This window comes from Rhipicephalus microplus, chromosome 6 (genome assembly GCF_043290135.1).
Source record: "Rhipicephalus microplus isolate Deutch F79 chromosome 6, USDA_Rmic, whole genome shotgun sequence".
Classification (NCBI taxonomy): Eukaryota; Metazoa; Arthropoda; class Arachnida; order Ixodida; family Ixodidae; genus Rhipicephalus; species Rhipicephalus microplus.
In genome coordinates, this window is record NC_134705.1 from 4,364,500 (window position 1) to 4,385,387 (window position 20,888).

Below are 20,888 nucleotides of genomic sequence, written 5' to 3' on the forward strand. Positions count from 1 at the left end.
ACGCGACTGGCAGGATTTGGTTGCAAGGTGGCCAAGGTGCGTAAAAAGATACTTCCTCTCCGTATTTCTGATTAAAGCGGACAGAAGCTGGTATTCGTAATAACAGGTAATTCTTAAAATTCTATATTTTGCAAATATTGAAGCAGTGTGTGCATTATAGGATACACCTTCAATGCACCGCAGGGCATTTTTTTGTAACACGACCAGGTTCTTTAGAGATGCTTTAGAGTCTGTAGACCAGACCAGATGACAATAGTGTAAATGTGAAGAAAAAAGAGCATTGTACACTAATATATTTTGTTTCACAGGTAGCATGTTCTGGCGTCGACGCAACACACCTAGAACTTTACAAAGTTTGTGACTAATGTGTTCTGCATGGTAATTCCATGCCATGTGTTCATGAAAATGGACACCGAGAGTTTTAACTGTTTGAGAAACTTTAATTTCAACGTTATTAAGTATTAGTTTATGAGACGTCTCAAATGACCTGGCTTTCGCACGGAACAGTACAGCCTTGCTTTTAGAGCAATTAATGTGTAGAGGATTTGCCACAGTCCAGGCATATATTTTATTTAGTATTTCATTATCAGAAACAATGAGGTCATCAGCCATTTCTCCAGAAAAAAAATATACTGGTATGGTCCGCATAGATTACATATTCTACAGAACTATCAATACGTACAATATCGTTGATAAAAATATTAAATGATAGAGGTCCCAAAATGCTACCTTGAGGTACACCATTCTTAACGTTCATGGATGATGATAGCTCTCGATTGATTGATACACATTGTTTCCTATTAGATAAGTAGCTTCTTATTAAAGCTAAAATGGTACTGCGAACTCTATAACAGTCAAGCTTTTCTAGCATAATATCATGGTTTATTCTATCGAAAGCTTTCGAAAAATCTAGAAATATTCCTAGGGTAAGTTTTTTTTGCTTATATATTTCTTAGAATCAATTCCTTTTGGTATAGTAAGGCACTTTCGGTTGAGAGGCCTGACTGAAAAACCGAACTGTGACGGCGTAATAATGTTGTGTTTATAAAAGAAATTAGATAACCGAATGAAAATAAGTTTTTCACACCACTTAGAAAAAATTGGTAAAATCGAAATTGGCCTGTAGTTTCCTAAATTGCTTTTGTCCCCACCCTTACATATAACCGTTACTTTAGCGTTTTTCATTCTCTGAGGAAACAGCCCAGTGGTGAACACGAGATTATAAATATGAGATCTAAAATGTATATTATAGGTTCTAATTTTAAGCCATCTATGTCCTCACTTTTACTCAATTTGAAATGCTGAAAAACGCTGATGACCTCTTGCACGTCTGTAGGATTAGCAAACACAGAATTATTTAAAGCAGGAGGCATATAACCTGATGAATCACAAATTATGACTATTGTCAACTAGTGAGGTAAAGTACTCGTTAAATTTGTTTGCTAGTAGTACGCCCTTGTATATTTTATTTTCGATCACCAGCTCACTAATATCATTAGACACTTGTTTGGTAGATGAAATAGCACTAAGTTTGTTCCATAATTGCTTAGAATCGGTGACACCGTCAATCATCTTGAAGTGATAATCGCGTTTAGCTTGTTTTTGTAGTTTAGTGAATTTAATTTTATATACCTTAAGCACTTTAAATTTATGCGGGTCTCGCTTTATAAGAAACTCTTGATACAACCTACTTTTTCTTTTATAATATTGAGTATTGCGGAAGAAATCCAAGGTTTGCGTGCCCGTTTTGGTCTCTTTAAAGCTTTGTAAGTAAAATGTTTTTTATACAGAGAACATAGAGTATCAATAAAACTGTCATAAGCAAGATCAGCAGAAGAACTAGATAAAAAATTGTTCCAATTTAGAGTTCTGATTTCCTCTATAAAAGAAGACAGCATTCGCGGATTAATTTGTTGAAAGTGAACGGCAGGAAGGATTTGACTCTTTACACTGGTTATGTTTTCTATGACTAGATATATGGGCAAATGATCACTTATCGGGGCACGCAGGATGCCTGCCTGCAACGTACTGTTTGTACCACTCGTGATAAACAAGTCTAATAGAGTAGAAGTGGTATCAGCAATACGTGTTGGAATGGTAATTACGTTTGTTAAGAAAAAAAAAAGCAAGAAGGTCTGAAAGTCTCATCTGTGTATGTGTGTAGCTCAACATATCTATGTTAAGATCACCTCCCAGCACTAGTTTGTAATTGAATTGGTTTACAACAGAAAATAGGTTTTCTAAATATTCAATAAATGAATCAGAATTGCCACTTGGTGGCCTGTAAATTGCAACAAAAATGCAATTGTAATACTGTAAAGTTAACGCCTCAAGGTCATCGATGCACAGAGACAGATCTTCACGATACTCATATGTTATTTCAGCTTTGACATACAAGCATACATACTACCAATTCTCAATTTTCTATTTTGGTACACAACATTATATCCGTCAATACAAAACACGTCTGTTTCACTACGGTACCAAGTTTCAGTCATCATAATAACGGAAAAGAAAAAATTGAACTCATCAAGAAACAAAAGAAAGTTTTCTTCTTTCGAACGAGCTGACTGCATATTAATGTGAAGGAATGTCATGGGCTGCCTATGACGGCCACTTACATACGAGTTCAATTCAGAAACGCTGAAATACATTGCCATTGTTCACAGCAGAAATATAAGTCTACTATTAAGCTAGACTACTTTAGCCAGATACGCCACAGAAGTTACATTTAAAACAGGTGTCCTGTCTGCTTTCCGCATGAAGATCCTGCCCTGTGATACCCATACATATTTCCATTCTCTTTCACGCCTTGCTTGCCGCGCCTTACTGAGCAAAACCTTCATTTCCATGCACAGGTGTTCATTTATATATACAGGGTCACTGTTGTCAAAACCAGGACGAGTGCTATCTAGTTCAATCTTTTTTGCTGCAGACATCTTGTCTCGCGCCGTTCTGGTTAGGAATCTGACGACCACATTTCATTTCTTTTTATCTTTTGATAGTACATGGTGCGCGACATCAATGTCGTTGTCTGTGACATGAGTTCCTAAGCACTTAACAATGTTTGCGACAGTTTTCTCCAAGTTTTCTTTTTCGATTAGCGGAAGACCTTGGATTTCAATATTCATATTTCGGCTGTATTGGTTCAGCTCGACAATTTCCCGTCTAGCTTCTTTCAGGTCCCTCCACTGTTCTTCGTTTTCCTTACGACACTGCGCACTCTCAGCCTTTACCACGTCAATCTCCTTGCGAAAAGCTTCTAAGTCAGTCCTAAAGAGCTCAAAGCTCTCATTCATGACGCCAATAGCATCTCGAACACTTCCAAGTTCAGTGATTATTTCAGTGTTCGAGGAAGCGACCTTAGCCATTTCACATTTAACCTCAGTCGAGAACACGTCATGTCTTCCCACCAGATCACCTAGAAATTTCAGGACCTCTTTAATGCTATTTGGCTGCCTCTCAGCAAGGGTCGCCGCAATATTGCGCATGTCGCCCGAATTTTTATCTCCCGTGGTTTCAAGCACTTCAAGTAAAAATTGCACGAAAATGCCCTTGTGCACACAAAACAAGAGGCAAAGTTTGAAAGTTTGAAGATTAGAAAAAAAACACTGTTGTGACTACAATGCCCAATAAAACAGCAGCAGCAGCAGCAGCAGCAGCAGCAGCAGCAGCAGCAGCAGCAGCAGCAGCAAGCAGCGGCAGCAGCAAGCAGCGGCAGCAGCAAGCAGCGGCAGCAGCAAGCAGCAGCAGCAGCAAGCAGCAGCAGCAGCAGCAAGCAGCAGCAGCAGCAAGCAGCAGCAGCAGCAAGCAGCAGCAGCAGCAGCAGCAGCAGCAAGCAGCAGCAGCAGCAAGCAGCAGCAGCAGCAGCAGCAAGCAGCAGCAAGCAGCAGCAAGCAGCAGGAGCAGCAAGCAGCAGCAGCAGCAAGCAGCAGCAGCAGCAGCAGCAGCAAGCAGCAGCAGCAGCAGCAAGCGGCAGCAAGCAGCAGCAAGCAGCAGCAGCAGCAGCAGCAAGCGGCAGCAAGCAGCAGCAAGCAGCAGCAGCAAGCAGCAGCAGCAGCAAGCGGCAGCAAGCAGCAGCAAGCAGCAGCAGCAAGCAGCAGCAGCAAGCAGCAGCAGCAGCAAGCAGCAGCAGCAAGCAGCAGCAGCAGCAAGCAGCAGCAGCAGCAGCAAGCAGCAGCAGCAGCAAGCAGCAGCAGCAAGCAGCAGCAGCAGCAAGCAGCAGCAGCAAGCAGCAGCAGCAGCAAGCAGCAGCAGAAGCAGCAAGCAGCAGCAGCAGCAAGCAGCAGCAGCAGCAAGCAGCAGCAGCAAGCAGCAGCAGCAAGCAGCAGCAAGCAGCAGCAGCAGCAAGCAGCAGCAGCAGCAGCAGCAGCAGCAGCAAGCAGCAGCAGCAGCAGCAGCAGCAGCAGCACCAGCAAGCAGCAGCAAGCAGCAGCAAGCAGCAAGCAGCAGCAAGCAGCAGCAAGCAGCAGCAGCAGCAAGCAGCGGCAGCAGCAAGCAGCAGCAGCAAGCAGCAGCAGCGAAACTAGGTTAATATTGCCACATGGTTTGCTTGGGTGAGATCGAAGAGTGAAAGAAGACAAAGACGATCTCTCTGAGCCGCTGCGTAGTCGACTAAACGAGCCAATTTTTTATCAAGTTTGTCGAGAGTAACGTGACAAGACTGGTGGAGTTGCTGGGTACAACGTCTCGCAATCCACCCGATGCCCAAGACCCCGTCCAGCAGCCGGAACACAAGCTCTGCACCCGTGGACACTCCTGTTCATAGAGTAAGCCGCCGCCAATGAGGCCTACCGCCTGAGACACCAACCACTGACGCAGCGACTATGACTTCGACACAAGATCCCATGCAAGCTCCGACACCTTCCACGCCGATCTACTGCACCGTCCAGAACCCGCTCATGCCTAGCCCCTTTCACGGAGAGCAGCATGAAGATGTTGACGACTGGGTGAGTGAGTTCGAACGTGTCGCAGCGATCAATTACTGGGATGATGCCGCAAAGCTCCGGAACGTGTACACGTGCCTAAAAGACGGTGCCAAGACGTGGTTTTTGAACAGGGATGATGTTCTGACATCTTGGCGCGAGTTCCAGCGTTGCCTCCTGGAGACCTACAGGAGTCCCGACCGCCGCGAACGGGCGGAGCGTGCACTTCAATCACGCATCCAGATGCCCAACGAGACCGTCTCGATGTACGTCGAGGACATGACACGGCTTTTCAAGCGAGCGGATCCTGCTATGGCAGAAGAAAAAAAGTTACGCCACCTCATGCGTGGTGTGAAGGAACAACTTTTTGCTGGTTTGGTGCGTAGTCCCGCCAAAAGTGTTGCTGAGTTCCTTGCTGAAGCGGCAACAATGGAGCGAGTACTGCACCAACGGTCTGCCCAGTTTGACCGTCAAGTGAATGCTGCCTCAACTCCCGAAATTTTCGCCACCCCTGGGAGCAAGAGCCCCGAATGGATTCGCGAGATCATTCGATCTGTCGTCCGGGAAGAAATGGAAAAGATGTACGGGACAAGGCAAATCGATGTTGGTTCTATCACCAGTGTCATCCGCGACGAGGTCCAGCAGGTGCTGCACGCCCATCGTTTTCCGTCCACGTCGGTTGATCTGGAAACAGCTCCTGTGTCTACTGACAGTCGCCGTCGTACATACGCGGAAGCCTTGCGATCTGCCACTCCTCTTTCGGGTCAAGGAGTCCCGATCCAGCCAGTGCCGCACGTCCCGATCCAGACAGTGCCGCATGTCCTGATCCAGGCAATGCCATACGTCCCGATCCAGACAATGATGCCGTCAGTCGCGATTCAGTCAGCGCACGCTGATTTGGACATCGATAGTCGCCGTACACCGACGCGCAAGTCTGATCTCTGGCGTACGCCAGACAGACGACCCCTCTGCTATCATTGCGGTGAGGCTGGTCACATTTACCGCGAATGCCCATACCGGCAACTTGGACTGCGCGGATTTTCCGTCAATTCCCCTCGTCCCCGAATTGGTCGAAGGCCAAGGGATATCGAAGAATATCTCGCGCAACAGCGTGCACCCTTTACACGACGGCAATCGCGGTCACCATCTCCGAGGAGACCCGCAGCCACTGGGCCACGTTTTGGGGTGACGGCACGGGAACGCTCCCCGAGCCCTCGTCGGGAAAACTGAAGGCAGCGGCCTTCGGGGGCAAGGTCGCTGGGACTCAAAGTGCGGAAGACCTCCCATCGATGCTTGCACGCAACGCCGAAGGCATTTCGTCAGAGAATAATCGCAGTGCCGAAGAAACGCCGACATTCTCATCTGAACTTAGTGACCGCGTGTCGCTCGACATACCTGTGCTGGTTGACGGTCTTCAGGTCAGTGCATTGGTAGACACTGGTGCAGACTATTCGATCATCAGCGGGAGGCTAGCGAAAGATCTCAGGAAAGTGATCACGCCGTGGAATGGAACGCGAATTCGAACAGCTGGAGGACACGTTGTAACACCGCTGGGTCGCTGTACCGCAAGAGTGAAAATTCGTGCGTCAGCGTTTGTGCTCAGCTGCCTCGTTCTTCCCGACTGTTCGCGTCAGCTGATTAACGGCATGGACTTCCTTCGGGAATACGGTGCCATCATAAATCTCCGTGAGCGCATCGTGACCTTCTCGACTCAAGGCGCAACAGATCGAGACGCTGATAACTGCCGTAGACTTGCGCTGCGTGTTGCTGACGACAGTGTCACGCTGCCACCTCGAGCAACTGTTCCCATCGAAGTCACTTGTGAAGACTTCCAAGACGGCGATGTGGTGGCTGAAAGCAACTTATCACTTCTGCTGCTCCAAGGTGTATGCGCCGCCCGAAGTGTTGTGCGCGTCCGTGACGGACAGTCAACGATACTAGCTACGAACTTCAATTACGAGCACCGGCATCTTTTTCGTGGAACCACCCTAGCTTATGGAGAACCTGTTGCCGACGTCACGGAGTGCTTCGCGTCCGAGGAAACGCATGAGAATAAGGAATTTCTAGACCACATCGACATTAATTCGACGCTGTCAGACGAGAGAAAGGCTGCACTTCACGACCTTTTAAGGGAGTTTAGATCTTGCTTTGCCTCTTCTTCTAAAGTCCGTCAAACACAACTCACGAAGCATTGAATTATTACCGACGATGACGTCCGCCCCATCCGGCAGCAGCCTTATCGCGTTTCTGCCAAAGAACGCGAGGCTATTCAGACACAAGTAAAAGAGATGCTCGATGACGGGATTATTCAACCATCCAGCAGCGCTTGGTCCTCGCCAGTCGTTCTAGTAAAGAAAAAAGACGGAACGCTGCGATTCTGTATTGACTACAGGAAGCTTAATAGCGTCACAAAAAAGGACGTCTACCCACTTCCACGAGTAGACGACTCTCTCGACAGGTTACGACGTGCGAAGTATTTTTCGTCCATCGATCTAAAGAGTGGCTATTGGCAAATTGAAGTGGATGAACGAGACCGAGAAAAAACCGCGTTTGTGACTCCAGACGGACTTTACGAATTCCGAGTTCTTCCCTTCGGCCTCTGTTCTGCACCAGCCACTTTTCAGAGGATGATGGACACAGTTCTCGCTGGCTTGAAGTGGCAAAGCTGCCTTGTCTACCTCGATGTTGTGGTCATCTTTTCCGAGAGCTTTGAATAACATCTGAAGCGTCTGAGAAAGGTTCTGGAAGCCATTCGCACAGCTGAACTTACGCTGAAACCCCAAAAATGCCATTTCGGCTATGAAAAGCTGAAATTTCTGGGACATGTCATTAGTGCAGATGGAGTGCGACCTGATCCAGACAAAACTGCTGCTGTCGCCGCCTTCCCTGTCCCATCAGATAAAAGAGCAGTACGCCGTTTCCTCGGCTTGTGCGCGTATTGTCGCCGATTTATCGCCAACTTCTCTAAGATAGCTGAACCTCTTACGCGACTCACCCGAGATGACGTACCCTTTACTTGGGGCGCAGAACAAGATACAGCGTTCACAGAGTTACGACAGAGAATGCAAACAGCCCCTGTTCTTGCCCATTTTTATGAGGACGCTGCTACAGAAATTCATACAGATGCCAGCAACGTCGGACTTGGCGCTGTCCTTGTTCAACGACACGGCGGCGTTGAGCATGTGATAGCTTACGCCAGTCGTACTCTTTCTCGAGCTGAGACCAACTATTCTACGTCAGAAAAAGAATGCCTCACAGTCGTGTGGGCGACGACCAAATTTCGGCCTTACCTCTACGGTCGTCCCTTCAAAGTGGTGACTGACCACCACTCGCTCTGCTAGCTGGCAAATCTCAGAGATCCATCCGGCCGTCTCGCACGGTGGAGTTTGCGTTTGCAGGAGTTTGACATTACGATTGTGTACAGGTCAGGGCGCAAACACGAAGACGCCGACGCGCTTTCTCGAGCACCTGTGGGGAACGCTGTCAGGGGCTCCGAAGATGAAGATGCCTTTCTCGGAGCAGTTAGTGACTCCGAATTTATGTCAAAGCAGCGGGCAGACGATGAATTACGCCCAGTCATTGATTCCCTGGAAGGCCGCAACTCTCAGGTCCCTCAACACATTGCTCGCGAACTGTCCTCTTTTTGTCTAAGAAGAGGCATTCTTTACAAGAAAAACGCCCGTGGTAGCGACAAGGCCTTCCTACTCGTTGTTCCTACCGACATGCGTGATGAAATCCTCCTGGCGTGCCACGACGAGCCCACGTCAGGACACTTGGGCTATTCGCGAACTCTCGCCCGAGTACGCCAACAGTATTACTGGCCGCGACTATCAACTAGTGTACGTCGATATGTGAAAGGCTGCCTTGAGTGCCAGCGCCGCAAGAATCCGCCTGTGAGACCCGCGGGCCTGCTCCAGCCGATCGCACCACCACGGACACCGTTTGACCTCGTGGGAATGGACCTTCTCGGGCCCTTCCCTTTGTCGTCCTCTGGGAACAAATGGATTGTAGTTGCGACAGATTATCTTACGCGTTATGCTGAAACAAAAGCGTTACCCCGTGGCACGGCCTCTGAAGTCGCGCAGTTCTTCGTGCACCAAATCGTCCTACGGCATGGTGCCCCGTCATGCGTGATTACGGACAGAGGGACGTCGTTTCCAGCACGAATGATGGAGGACATTTTTAAACTGAGCTGCACAAGTCATCGAAAAACAACGGCTTATCATCCGCAATCCAATGGACTGACAGAGAGGCTTAACAAGACCATAGCGGACATGCTGTCAATGTACGCGGACGTACAACATAAAACCTGGGACGAGATTCTTCCATACATCACGTTTGCTTATAATACGGCAACGCAAGAAACAACGCGATTTCCGCCTTTCCGACTTGTTTACGGACGCAACGTGCGAACCATGCTCGATGCTATGCTTCCGTGCGACCAAAGCAATGAACTTGCTCAAGATGCTGATCAATACACTCAATACGCCGAAGAAGCCCGTCAGCTAGCTCGCATAAACACCAGTCACCGACAAGATGCAGACGCACGACGTTACAACCTCCGCCATCGAAATGTCACCTACCACCCTGGGGACCGAGTGTGGGTGTGGATCCCTGTCCGGCGACCAGGCTTATCCGAAAAACTCCTAAGCCGTTATTTTGGACCGTACAAGGTTCTTAGACGAATCACAGATCTTACCTACGAGGTATTTCCGGACGGCGCAGCGTCTTCTCGTTGACAGCTTCGGCCCGAAACCGTGCATGTCCTTCGGCTAAAGCCCTACTTCACACAGTAGCCCTTGCGGCTTCACGTGCTACGACATGCCGTGACATTGTGTTGCTGCTGCTGTTTGTGTTCTCCTGTGTTTTTATGCCCTTTCTTTTTGCGCTTGGCGGAAGCGTTGGCGAAACTTCCTCATTTGCGCTGCGAGTAGTGGCACTCTCTCTCTTTTGGTTCTCTATATCTGCGTGTGTATACCTTCATTTTTCTTTATTTACGAGCATCGAGTCGATGCTTTCAAAGGGGGGGACTATTACAACATGGTTTGCTTGGGTGAGATCGAAGAGTGAAAGAAGACAAAGACGATCTCTCTGAGCCGCTGCTTGAGTAGTCGACTAAACGAGCCCATTTTTTATCAAGTTTGTCGAGAGTAACGTGACAATATAATGTTCAATATGAAAGTTGACCAACCTGCAAAGAGTGCAGACAGTAGATTAGCGTGCGTCCTTTCGCCGTCGCAGCTGCTGCCTGAGCGAAGCCAATTGCAAAGAGACAACGCCGCCAGCACAAACTTCATAACAGCTTGAAACTGCAGCAGGCTGAGGTAGATGGCGGTTTCGGTAGCGCTGTCCAGGTCCTGGTAATGGTAAAGCCACAGCAACACAATCGTATAAACTGTGTGGCACTCAGCTATGGTGGCAGTAAACGACTCCGGATGGCATGGCTTACACTTTTCTTGACTATATGCCGGTATCTGCAAAGAGTGCAGACAGTAGGTTAGCGTGCGTCCTTTCGCCGTCGCAGCTGCTGCCTGAGTGAAGCCAATTGCAAAGAGACAACGCCCCCAGCACAAACTTAATAACAGCTTGAAACTGCAGCAGACTGAGGTAGATGGCGGTTTCGGTAGCGCTGTCCAGGTCACTTTTCTTGACATGCCGGTATCTGCAAAGAGTGCAGACAGTAGGTTAGCGTGCGTCCTTTCGCCGTCGCCGCCTGAGTGTTATTAAAGTTTGTTAGTAAACGTGACGCCTAAGTATTTATATTGATCAACCTTGGTTATTATGGTGTCGTTAAGAACGTAACAAAATATGCTAGGTTACTCGCATCAAAACTGTTTTTTGTACATTTATTTATATTCCGCAAAGTCTACACCACTCTGAAACAGCTATGACTGATTGCTGCAAGCTTTGGTGATCATTCTGCGAGGTAACTTCTTTAAATATGACACAGTCATCCGCAAATAAATTTACATGCACTTCACTAGAGAGTTTTTCCGAGATATCATTTATATAGATCAAGAATAGGAGTGGTCCAAGTACGCTGTCTAGCGGCACGCCCCGAGGTTGCATGGCGCGCACCGGACGAGCATTGCTTAATTTCTACGAACTGTTGCCTGTGCCGTAGGTATACCTGGATCCATGATATAATGTTTGAAGGAAGACCAATGCACTCAAGCTTGTAGATTAATTATCCGTGAGGCACCCTATTGAAGGCTTTACTGAAATCGAAAAATAGCATGTCGGCTTGTCCGGACGAGTCAAGTACCTCAGAGATATCATGAACAACTGACACAAGCTGAGTTTTAGTCGATAACCCCTTTCAAAATCCATGCTGTTGTTGAGAGAGGACCTTGTGATCACTCAAATACTGGTGAATAAAACTTGCCACAATGTGTTCTAATAATTTACTACAAGTACTTGTAATAAAAACTGGTCGATAATTAGAAACTGCAAGAAGTCTCCCTTTTTATAAATTGCGACAACTCTGGCTTTGCGCCAGTCGGACAGAATATTCTCTAAGCGTAAACTTAACTTGAAAAATTCTGTTAAAAAGACACAAATCTGTTCCGCGTAACGTCGTAAAAAACCATTCGGTATACCGCCAGGGCCTGAAGATTTACGTACATCAAGATTAAGAAGCATTTCCAAAACACCTTGTCGAGAAATTTTAATCTCGTGCACTACAGGTTTTGCATTGCTTAGTTCATAACAGCCTAATTCAGAAAACACACTCCAGATGTAATCATTGAAATGTTCTGCAATTTCTTGAGGGTCTTTTATAATTTTACCATTAATGTTTATTTTTTGTGCGGCTTTTTTTGACTGACCTAGGTAGCGCCAAAACTTTTGGGGAGAGTTTATAATAAAATCAGGAAAGCTATGATTGAAAAATCTATCTTGCGCCTTTTCCACTTTAGCCAGCAAATTATTTTTTTAATTTCACACAGCATATCCGACTTTTGAACCACAGCTTTATTCATGTCTGTCTACGACACGATTTCCACTAGACTTGCAGGCCGCCTGGATTGTCTAGGCTATAACTGCTATCAGCAGAAGCTTGCCCAGCTACCCGTCTTTTATTATTATTAATAATATTTTATTGTTGTTGTTATTATTATTGGTGATGCAACAGTAAACATCCTCAGCTACACACTTATTGCTGGTGTTTCAAGAATAACACTTGGGTAACTTCAGCTAAATTTTTTATTTTGGTTTTCTGAGATTGTGTAAATAAATCTGCAATTATTTCTCAGCATCACCTCCACAGCAGAGTGCTGAAATCAAGCTATTGTGCCGACATTCGTGATTCTTCTGTGGAGTCAAGGAAGCTGTTGCACCTTGACAGATTCATTCTTGCAACCACATATTCAAACGTCGGCATAGAGCACTGCATGGGCTGATTTTCCCTGCCCGGCCCGAAAAATCCATGCGCAGGCCCACTCAAGCCCGGCCCGGGGTTTTAAATACGGCCCGTACCCGGGTACGGGCTTGGGGTTTTTAAATATGGCCCGTACCCGGCCCAAGCACGAAAAGTTTGGGCCCGGCCCGTTTTTGCCAAATATACCTTCAGCATAAATGAAGCACTGTTCAATCTTCAATTATTGAGTAAATACCTGCAGCACACAAGAAACTTCTAAAAAGTGCTCTGAGAATTTCTTTAAGGGCCACAACTTTACCCATTTCTGTGTATATTTCTGGTTAACTATGCCTGTAACACTTCTGGGAAATAATTTTAGAACAACGAAAAATGAAATTGGAGTCATAGCTGACTTTTTCATCTACACAGTGCTAACCGGGCTACGTTATTTCTGCAACTTAGAAGTGTGGCAGTTTGGGCTAGTTGGTAAGACATGACGATAGTTATAGCGTTAAAACAGAATGACGACAAAGAGACAAGAAGGACACGGACAAAGAGACAAGAAGGACACGAGCGCGGACAAAGAGACAAGAAGGACACGAGCGCTCGTGTCCTTCTTGTCTCTTTGTCGTCGTTCTGTTCTCGCGCTATAACTATTGTTATTTTTGCATTTCAAAGAAAGACTGCAAAGTATAATATTCTCAAAGTGAAAAAAGTGCCATACATTTATACTACGACTCTATATAAAGTGCATATGAGCTGTGGCTATTGAGTCATGTAGCAACTTTTCTGCAAATTCCGTTGACTGAAACAGAATGAAAAAAAAAAAAACATGCCACTCGCATCTTCCCAGTGAGAGAACTCAAGTAAATGCATCGCAGAGTGGCAGGGGGGGGGGGGGGGGTATCATGTGAATGTTGCATAATTGGGTATGATTTGGGAATGCTTAATTGTTCATCATCATCACCATCCAGACTACTCCCACTGCTGAACTAAGGCCTCTTCTATGATCCGCCAATCAACTCGGTCTTGCGCTTTCTGCTGCCACGTAATACCTGCGAACTTTTTACTCACTTTCTGTCTTCCCTTCGTGCATTTGCCTTCTCTGGAAATCTAGTCAGTCACCTTAATGACCAGCGGTTATCCTGCTTACTTGCTACATGCCCGGTCCACGTCCGTTTGTCCTCTTTATTTCGTCTTTATTATTATTTTTATAGAATAAAGGAGAATTGTTGCCTTCAACGTCAAGCGAAAGCCAAGGTGCCCTTGACTAAAATCCAAACGCGTGATCCAGAGGGCGAGCAGTTCTTTTTTTACTAGCAGATGCTGCCTGCATCGGCCTTGTGAGGCGAGACAGGGAGAGGGAAGCGACAGTTTTACGGGCATCTTCTTAGGCCGGCACGTGACGCGAGCCGTCGCCGAAGAGAGACATCGTGCGAGTACGCGCTTTAGCTGCTTCTGGCAGGAAAACAACAGGCTGGTAAGGGGGGGGGGGGGGAATTTTTCCTGTAGAGGTTAAAAAAACTATGTAGGGTTACATTGACAGGATGTAAGAATAGACTTGCTGGTGGTGATACATTATGAAACGTGTGACGTACAAAAAAGACAATAAGAAAGATGACTTGACGATGTGCTGTCCTGCACATCGTTCTGTTGTCCTTTTTAGTCCACGTCTCTGTCATGCACCACACGTTTTTCACAATGCAAGGGTTAAACATTTTCTTTTCCTTTGTTTGCGAGTGGAAAATTGCTTTCTAACTGGTTTTTCATCACTTCTAGAAATGAATTTGTCCCCAATCGCTTTTATTTCTGTCGTCTTGAATTTTAAATGTACTGTATCGGGTAGTGAGAGTGACACCTTTTTATTTTTAAGGTGGCACTGCCCTTTTGGGTATTTATTGCTCTGTCCTTTTTTTTGCAGGTTCTCTATGTAAAGCATTCACAATGCTTATGTGCAAGGCCTTCAAGGTATGTGGCCAAAGGACGACCTGCGGAAACTGTGCACTCATTCAGTGCTGTGATTTTCAGAGCAAAGTTCACCTTTGCCCTGAAAATCACAGCGCTGAAAATCTTCAAGTTTGAGAAACTGAAGCAGCAGACAGCTCCAAGACATAATTTGTGCAAGTCGCATTTAGAAGAGCTGCAAACAACAAAAGAAAAATAAGAATAAAAGGTGTATCCCCAGTGTTTATGTACTTTAATTACAACCATTTAAAACTTGGTGAATCGGTGGCACTGCAGAGAGCCGATGAATGCTTGTCAAACTGTGGAAATACAAAAAGAAGCATATGATGTTACCACACGCATGATCACTGCTTCTTTCCTTTGCCCCCCAAAAGAACGTGGTACAGCAAACCGTACTGAGGACGTAGCAGACGTTAAACATAAAAATTTGCTTGCTTAAAACAAGTCGCTCTTATTGAACTTTGCTCAATAAATTTTCTTTGTGCGCCCCTCCAAACAAGTGCAAGCAAGAAATTTTAATTTGACTGCATCACCGAAGTGCCTAAACATAAATAGTTTATTTAAATTATACTTGCAATGCCAAACATTGTACAGAGAGGAGTGGTTAATAGAATGTTATAGAATGTTATGCAAGACCACTTGAAAAGATTAATGGTTTGACTTGTTAGCAACTGAGCGGAAAAGGTGGTTCTATAGGTGAGGTGTTAACTCGCAAAGGCTTATGGGATACACGCAGTCTGCACTGGCTTCCAGTTTAATGGCTCTCCGTCCGTCTGCTGCGTCCCTCCTTGGGTATCAATGTGCTCTTTTTCTTCATAACTGTGAATTTCTAGAGCACATTAGCATAGCCGCACCTACGACTGACCACGAAAAGAAACCATGTGCTGTCGTGAAATATTTTCGAGTGGTGAACAACAGACTGTACATGCTATCACGATTCTGCGTTTCTTCGGAATAATAAGTGGCCTGGACTGGGCTGTCACATCTTTAGATTATTTTACACTTGTATATTAATGCAGGGTGTCCATTAACATGCTTATTTTTTACGTGTTTCCATCTTTGAGGGTGCTCAGCTGCTTTTGCATTCGTAGTTGCACCACAGCTCGTATCAATATTCATCGTGTGAAAGGCGTATGCTTTATTACTGAAACTACGCGTTCAATGGCAACAGCCTGATAAACTGTTCAATCGTTCGTTCGTGATGACCTCGACTATAATACAGCACTGACAAAGCTTTAAAAAGCTAAATATGTTGGCGGCAACTTTTTTTAGCAAAGTCGAGCTTGTTTAGCGTTTACGTATTGCACCGTGTCGGTAAATAAGCTGGCCAAGACGACACTCACTTCGTAGTCAGGCGCCGTGCTTGTTAAGCGTAGTTGCCTGTTCTGCTTAATGTGCACTGGGCTTGGAAAAACACTTGAAATTAACAGCAACATGTTGCATAGCCGTTCTATAAGTAGAACAGTATTTTCTTGCCTACATAATGTTACTGACATCATTTTCTCCTACTGGTGCGAGGTCGTCGTCGCCGTCAGAACCACTGACTGATTGCATATGCATCGCTGCAGTTGATGTCATTGAGATTCCGCAGCGTGAGCGCTGGCTTGATGTCGTTCGGCTGCTGTGTCACGCATTTTTCGGAATCAGGATCAGAGCTGCCTGGACGTTACGTGGCGGCCGTGCGTTTTAGCGTAAACGCCATAAGCTTGTAGTAGATGCGTATATAGTGATTGTGGTAGTGCTGATGAAAAACTACACATTCAAATGCCTTTCGTGCTTACCTCTTGATGCTCCAGTTCCTCTTTTGTGATGCCAAAATGTTGACAGCACGTAGTCAACCTACCGTGAATTTTTGCTGGGAGCGCCTGTACGTAAATACCGAATGTCTCACACAAACAAAACCATTCATGCAGGATTTGGGACAAATATCACCCACCTGACGTTAGGCATCCGAAAGATATACCACTTACCGTGGCTGTCCTTATTACCACAAAACCCACTTGCATATTTTCTCTTCATTCTGAGAAAATTGTGGGGATCTGAGGCGCGCCCGCGACCATTTCGCGGGCATTCCGCCACACGGCCACACCCTTTTGCTTTCCTGCTCTGTTAACACCACGTGGCGATAGATGGCGCCACGTGCGGGCACGGCACGCGGTACGCGCGCGCCGAGGGAGCGCTCTCTTCTCCGTGGTCGGCGCCGGGTAAGCACGTGTTTTCCTTCGTCCGCGTCCCCTTTGGGACTCGCGGACTGTAGCCTGCCTGGGGTGACCTTGGGAACCCTGGCAGGCGTGTTTATTTGAGTGCTGGCTTCGGTAGCGTACGCTAAGCCCAGAGCGGTGCCTAGTGCTTGAAGTGGTCGTACCACAACGAGCCGCACTTGCCGTAAGCCTACGCGTACGAGGTTTGCCCTAACACTCGCGACCAGGCCCATTGACCATCGTGAGAGTGCGCAGCATAGCCGCGAGGGACCTTTCCCTGACCGGTGTGTGAAAGCTCGCCATTGCCAGCTGCGACGTGCTCGTGGTTTTCCCCTTGTTGTGAACGTCCGCGTGCGTGTGCCTTTGCTGCCCGCGTCCCGGGAGCGGACGTTGTACTGTTGTGCGGGGTGCCGCCAGATGCAATAAAGTGTTGTGTATTTGTGCATTAGAACAATGTCTATTTGCCGCGCCGCGCTAAACGCCTTATTAGTTGAGCGCGCGCGGAGCGGTGCGCTACACGCGAGTAAACGGAGTAGCGGCCCTGTGGCTCGTTAACCGTGAACCCGCGGTGATCGTCCGCTGCAGTTAGAGCGGGGTCGCAACACTGGTGCCCAACGTGGTATCAAAGGCTCATTAAGCCTTTCATTAGTCTTAGCCGAGTCAGCCCGCCTTGGAGAATCAGACTCGCCGCGTTTACGCGCGTTATGTCTGCTCCGCGTGAGTTCTGTCCGCTGACGCTTTTAGCAGATACCGCATTGCTCGAGAACAGGGCCAGTGCCCCCCTTGTGCATCACAATCGCGCACCCTCACTTGTCACAAGCCCCAGTCGGGATGACACGAGGCGCTACGTATCAGCTCCCACTGGAGAGGTAGCGTGTTTTGGGTCCGGGGCCATAGCCCAACCCGAACAGTGCACAAGGGCAAATTGGACTACTACTGCTCCCTTTGGAATGCATGGCAGTTCCATGTCACAGCGCTCCGAAACGGCTCTTATTGGAGCTCAAATTTTCCTGCAGTCTTTCCTTTATAATCTGCATCGCCAGCCTCTAGACCACTGATGTCACTGTTATAGGACGGTAGTTGTTTATGTCAGCTTTGTCTCCTTTTCCTTTATAGATCATGCTCATCCTGCCAAGTTTCCATCCATCGGGAACTTCACCATCGATTATTATTTTGCTCACTGCCTCTCTCAAAGCCTGCTTAGACTTCGGACCTAATGTCTTTATCAGCCTAATTGGAATGCCATCTGGGCCTGTTGATGTACTACTAGGAACCCTTTTCTCAGCCTTTTCCCACTCTCGTTGTGAAAATGAAGCCATCGCACCACTTGATTCGTCCTTGTCTATTGTGGTGCATAAAGTACTTCTTTGTTGAAATTTTTCTGTCACCTTTGCTCTTATATATTCAATAGCTTCGTCCCCTTCTAGCCTGGCACCTTGGGCTGTAGTTATAAAACTCTGCTCTAGGCTCGTCTCATTTCTTAGGGAGTTTAGATGGTTCCAAAATTTCGCGGCTGCCTTTCTATCTTTTTATGTACTTCTTCCAGCCACTGAGCTCCCTTTCTTCTAATCTTTTCATTGATCAGAAGGGATGCAGCCCTTCTACAGCTTAGAAAGGTTTCCTATTTTTTTTTCAACATCGTCTGTCGGTTCACCCCGCTGCTTAGCATGTCTGTGTTCCCTAGAGGCTTCCTGACGTTTTGCTATGGCTCTCTTAACTTCCTCATCCCACCAAATTTTGGATTTGTGTCTTCTTTTCCGGGGTGACTTGTTACGCGTCTTAGCAAGCTCTAGCTCAAAGAGTCTAATTAGATTCATGTATGTCTACATTGTCGTATTATCCTCCGTGATTACTTTCTCAATTTGTTTAGTGGCTATTTCAATGTGCCTTTCTGAATAAAACTTTTTCCTGTAGTTGCTCATCTTGTCTCCTTCCCACTTTCACTGCTCTTCCAAAACTTAGCTTGATACGTTTGTGATCACTACCCAGACTTCTGGAGCCACCTTCATCTATGTGCATTCCCCTGAGCTTATCATACATCCTTTGTGACAGTGCATAATCTATCGTCGACTGCAGCCTTCCTACCTCCCATGTGTTTTGCCCTTCACACTTCTCGGTACTGTTGCAAATGATCAAATCAAGCCTTTCACACATATCCATGATCATTTTGTCTGTCGAGTCGGTATACCCATCTATTTCTTCTATGTGCGCATTCATGTCTCCTAGTATAATTATCTCGCACTCTCTTCCTAACTCCTGAATGTCCTTTGATATACACTCTACCATTGCCTGGTTTTCTTCTCTGGCCTTTGTTCCCGTCCACAAGTACACGAAACCGACGAGTGTCATTTGACCTGCCACTTTCCCTTTTAGCCATAAATGTTCCTTGTACTTCTGCTTGACCTTTTGCCAGTCTGTACTTTTATAAATGAATGCCCCAATACCACCCCCCTTTCTGCTGCCTTCTGTTACAATATTCCCACGCGTAGTCCTGATTGTTCGGAGGTTGTTCCATGTCCCTGAGATGTGTTTCTACAAAACCGTATACCATCGGCCTCTCTTCCCTTAGCTGTTCTTCCATCTCTTCCCACTTCAGCCTGTTCCTACCACCCTGCATGTTAATATACCCTATGTCTGAATGGGCTCGGCGCTCGTGGCTACGTCTATTTATTAACCGGACTCTACCTATCTTAGACATTGGTGCCACTTTGGAATCGTATCTGTCCATAACACCTGTCGAAGAGTCTCCCTGGTTGTTTTCCTCGTTACTAGCTCTGCTGCACCCCGAAGGGCTCGCTTGCCCCCCAAAAAGCTACTGCGCGTCCTGCAAGTCGCCAACCCACCTCATGACCTAGTCGCCCATCGAAGTGAATTCTGTTTCGTTGAAAACCACCCCACCTATTCACCTCTCTGTTTATTTCCACCACCTCAAAGCCTTTCTCTCGACTCATCCGCCATATCTCTTGGTTTGCGTTGACAACCGCTCTTTGCAGGTTGCTATCACGCACCGGTACCTCTGGTATCGTGCATATCACTACCTGTACCTTAGGAGAAGTGGCGCGCATGTCATCGACGCCTTTCGCCAGTGTGGCTGCTAGTCCTGCTGTATCTTCATTTAAGACATCGTTTAAGCCACCTGAAATTATCACGAGGTTTCGTCTATCAGCCGTACTTTTGAGTTTTGCGCTCGCTTGCCTCATGACTGCTTCAAGCTTGCGTCCTGGGAATGCCCCTACTGCAACCCTCTTGTCACCTCTTACCCTCTCTTTGATGGCTTGTGTGCATCGATTTATATTCGAGCCCCCGGTGATTATCACATGCTGAGACTTCTCAGCTGGAGCGTCCTGCACCTGGGGGCTACTTGCACCTGTGACGCCGGCTGCTTTGTCACAACCGGCGTGCGCCGACTCTGAGCGACCCCCACGCCGCCGTCGGTCGAAATCGCCCCGGCGCTAAAGTGTTCTAGAAAGGGGTAGTGGGCTGACTGGAGGCCGTGCACTGACGAACTTTATGTCTCACCTGGTAGATGGCGCCACCACCACCTGCAATGGAAGCGACGCGTTGCTGCTCTCGGCCAACGCAGCGCGAAGGTTAGTTTGTCAGCGCTTCAAGCACAAACTACTCGTGTGCAACCCCTGTTCATAGCCATTTTCGTTGCTTTTCTTCTTTTGCCTGAGCATATTCTTGCTTTGGCCGCCATTCTGGCGCATGAAGTATCGCTAAACATGAGCGCGTCATCAGCGGGATGCAATATACGCTGTAAACAGCCAGTTTTGTATTGCGCTCTCGCAGTTTTATTGCCTTTAGATAATTGATTTATGAAACCACTACGGCGTGCTTCTGCCTATGAAGCACGCCGTAGTGGAGGACTCCGGAAATTTTAACGTGCACTGACATCGATTGCCTTTAGATAAAAGAGACTAATGTTTTCATGATCACTAGTTTAATAAGTCGCAGAGTGGCATATAAGTGGTTCACATTTCTCCACCAATATGCTAGCGTTTGTACTCAATAGTAACTTTAGTGAAGTCGTACTCTCACTAAATAAAACAATATTACTACAAACTTAAGCACCTTACGCGCTCTCAGCTGATATATTCTCCTGAAAAGTGCAAGAAAATGTGTGGTAGTGCACAGAAGGATAGACCTATCCTAATCATGCCCAAGAAATAAAAGTGAATTTGTAATGAAGGTGTGGAAAAAATATAGACAACAATCGTTCACGGGAATAAGTTAAAAGTTTATTTGGTGGGGCAGCACAATGACCGTACTCCACAAAAGCCATGCATATCAACCACTTTCATTTTTTTTTCTCAAAGTGAAAGCAGATGGAAAAAGCTGAAATAGCTTGAAGAGGGCCTTGCCCCATTATGTACTTATCAGCGCGTGCGACAAAGAGCATGTCTCCTAAAACAGCCCAATAGATGCTAGAAAAATATT

The 20,888-nt window shown here is 46.7% G+C and overlaps 1 protein-coding gene across 1 annotated transcript in view; it reads left to right on the top strand.

Annotated features, from left to right (window-relative positions):
• The window catches only part of LOC119167769 (SH3KBP1-binding protein 1), a 433,186-nt gene extending 418,717 nt beyond the window's left edge, over nucleotides 1-14,469 (top strand). Inside the window, exon 16 of the mRNA XM_075865762.1 lies at nucleotides 14,204-14,469. Within this exon, the coding sequence (XP_075721877.1) occupies nucleotides 14,204-14,446 (243 nt within the window). The 3' untranslated portion in view covers nucleotides 14,447-14,469. The remainder of the gene's footprint in view (nucleotides 1-14,203) is intronic.
• The last annotated feature ends 6,419 nt before the right edge of the window (nucleotides 14,470-20,888 follow it).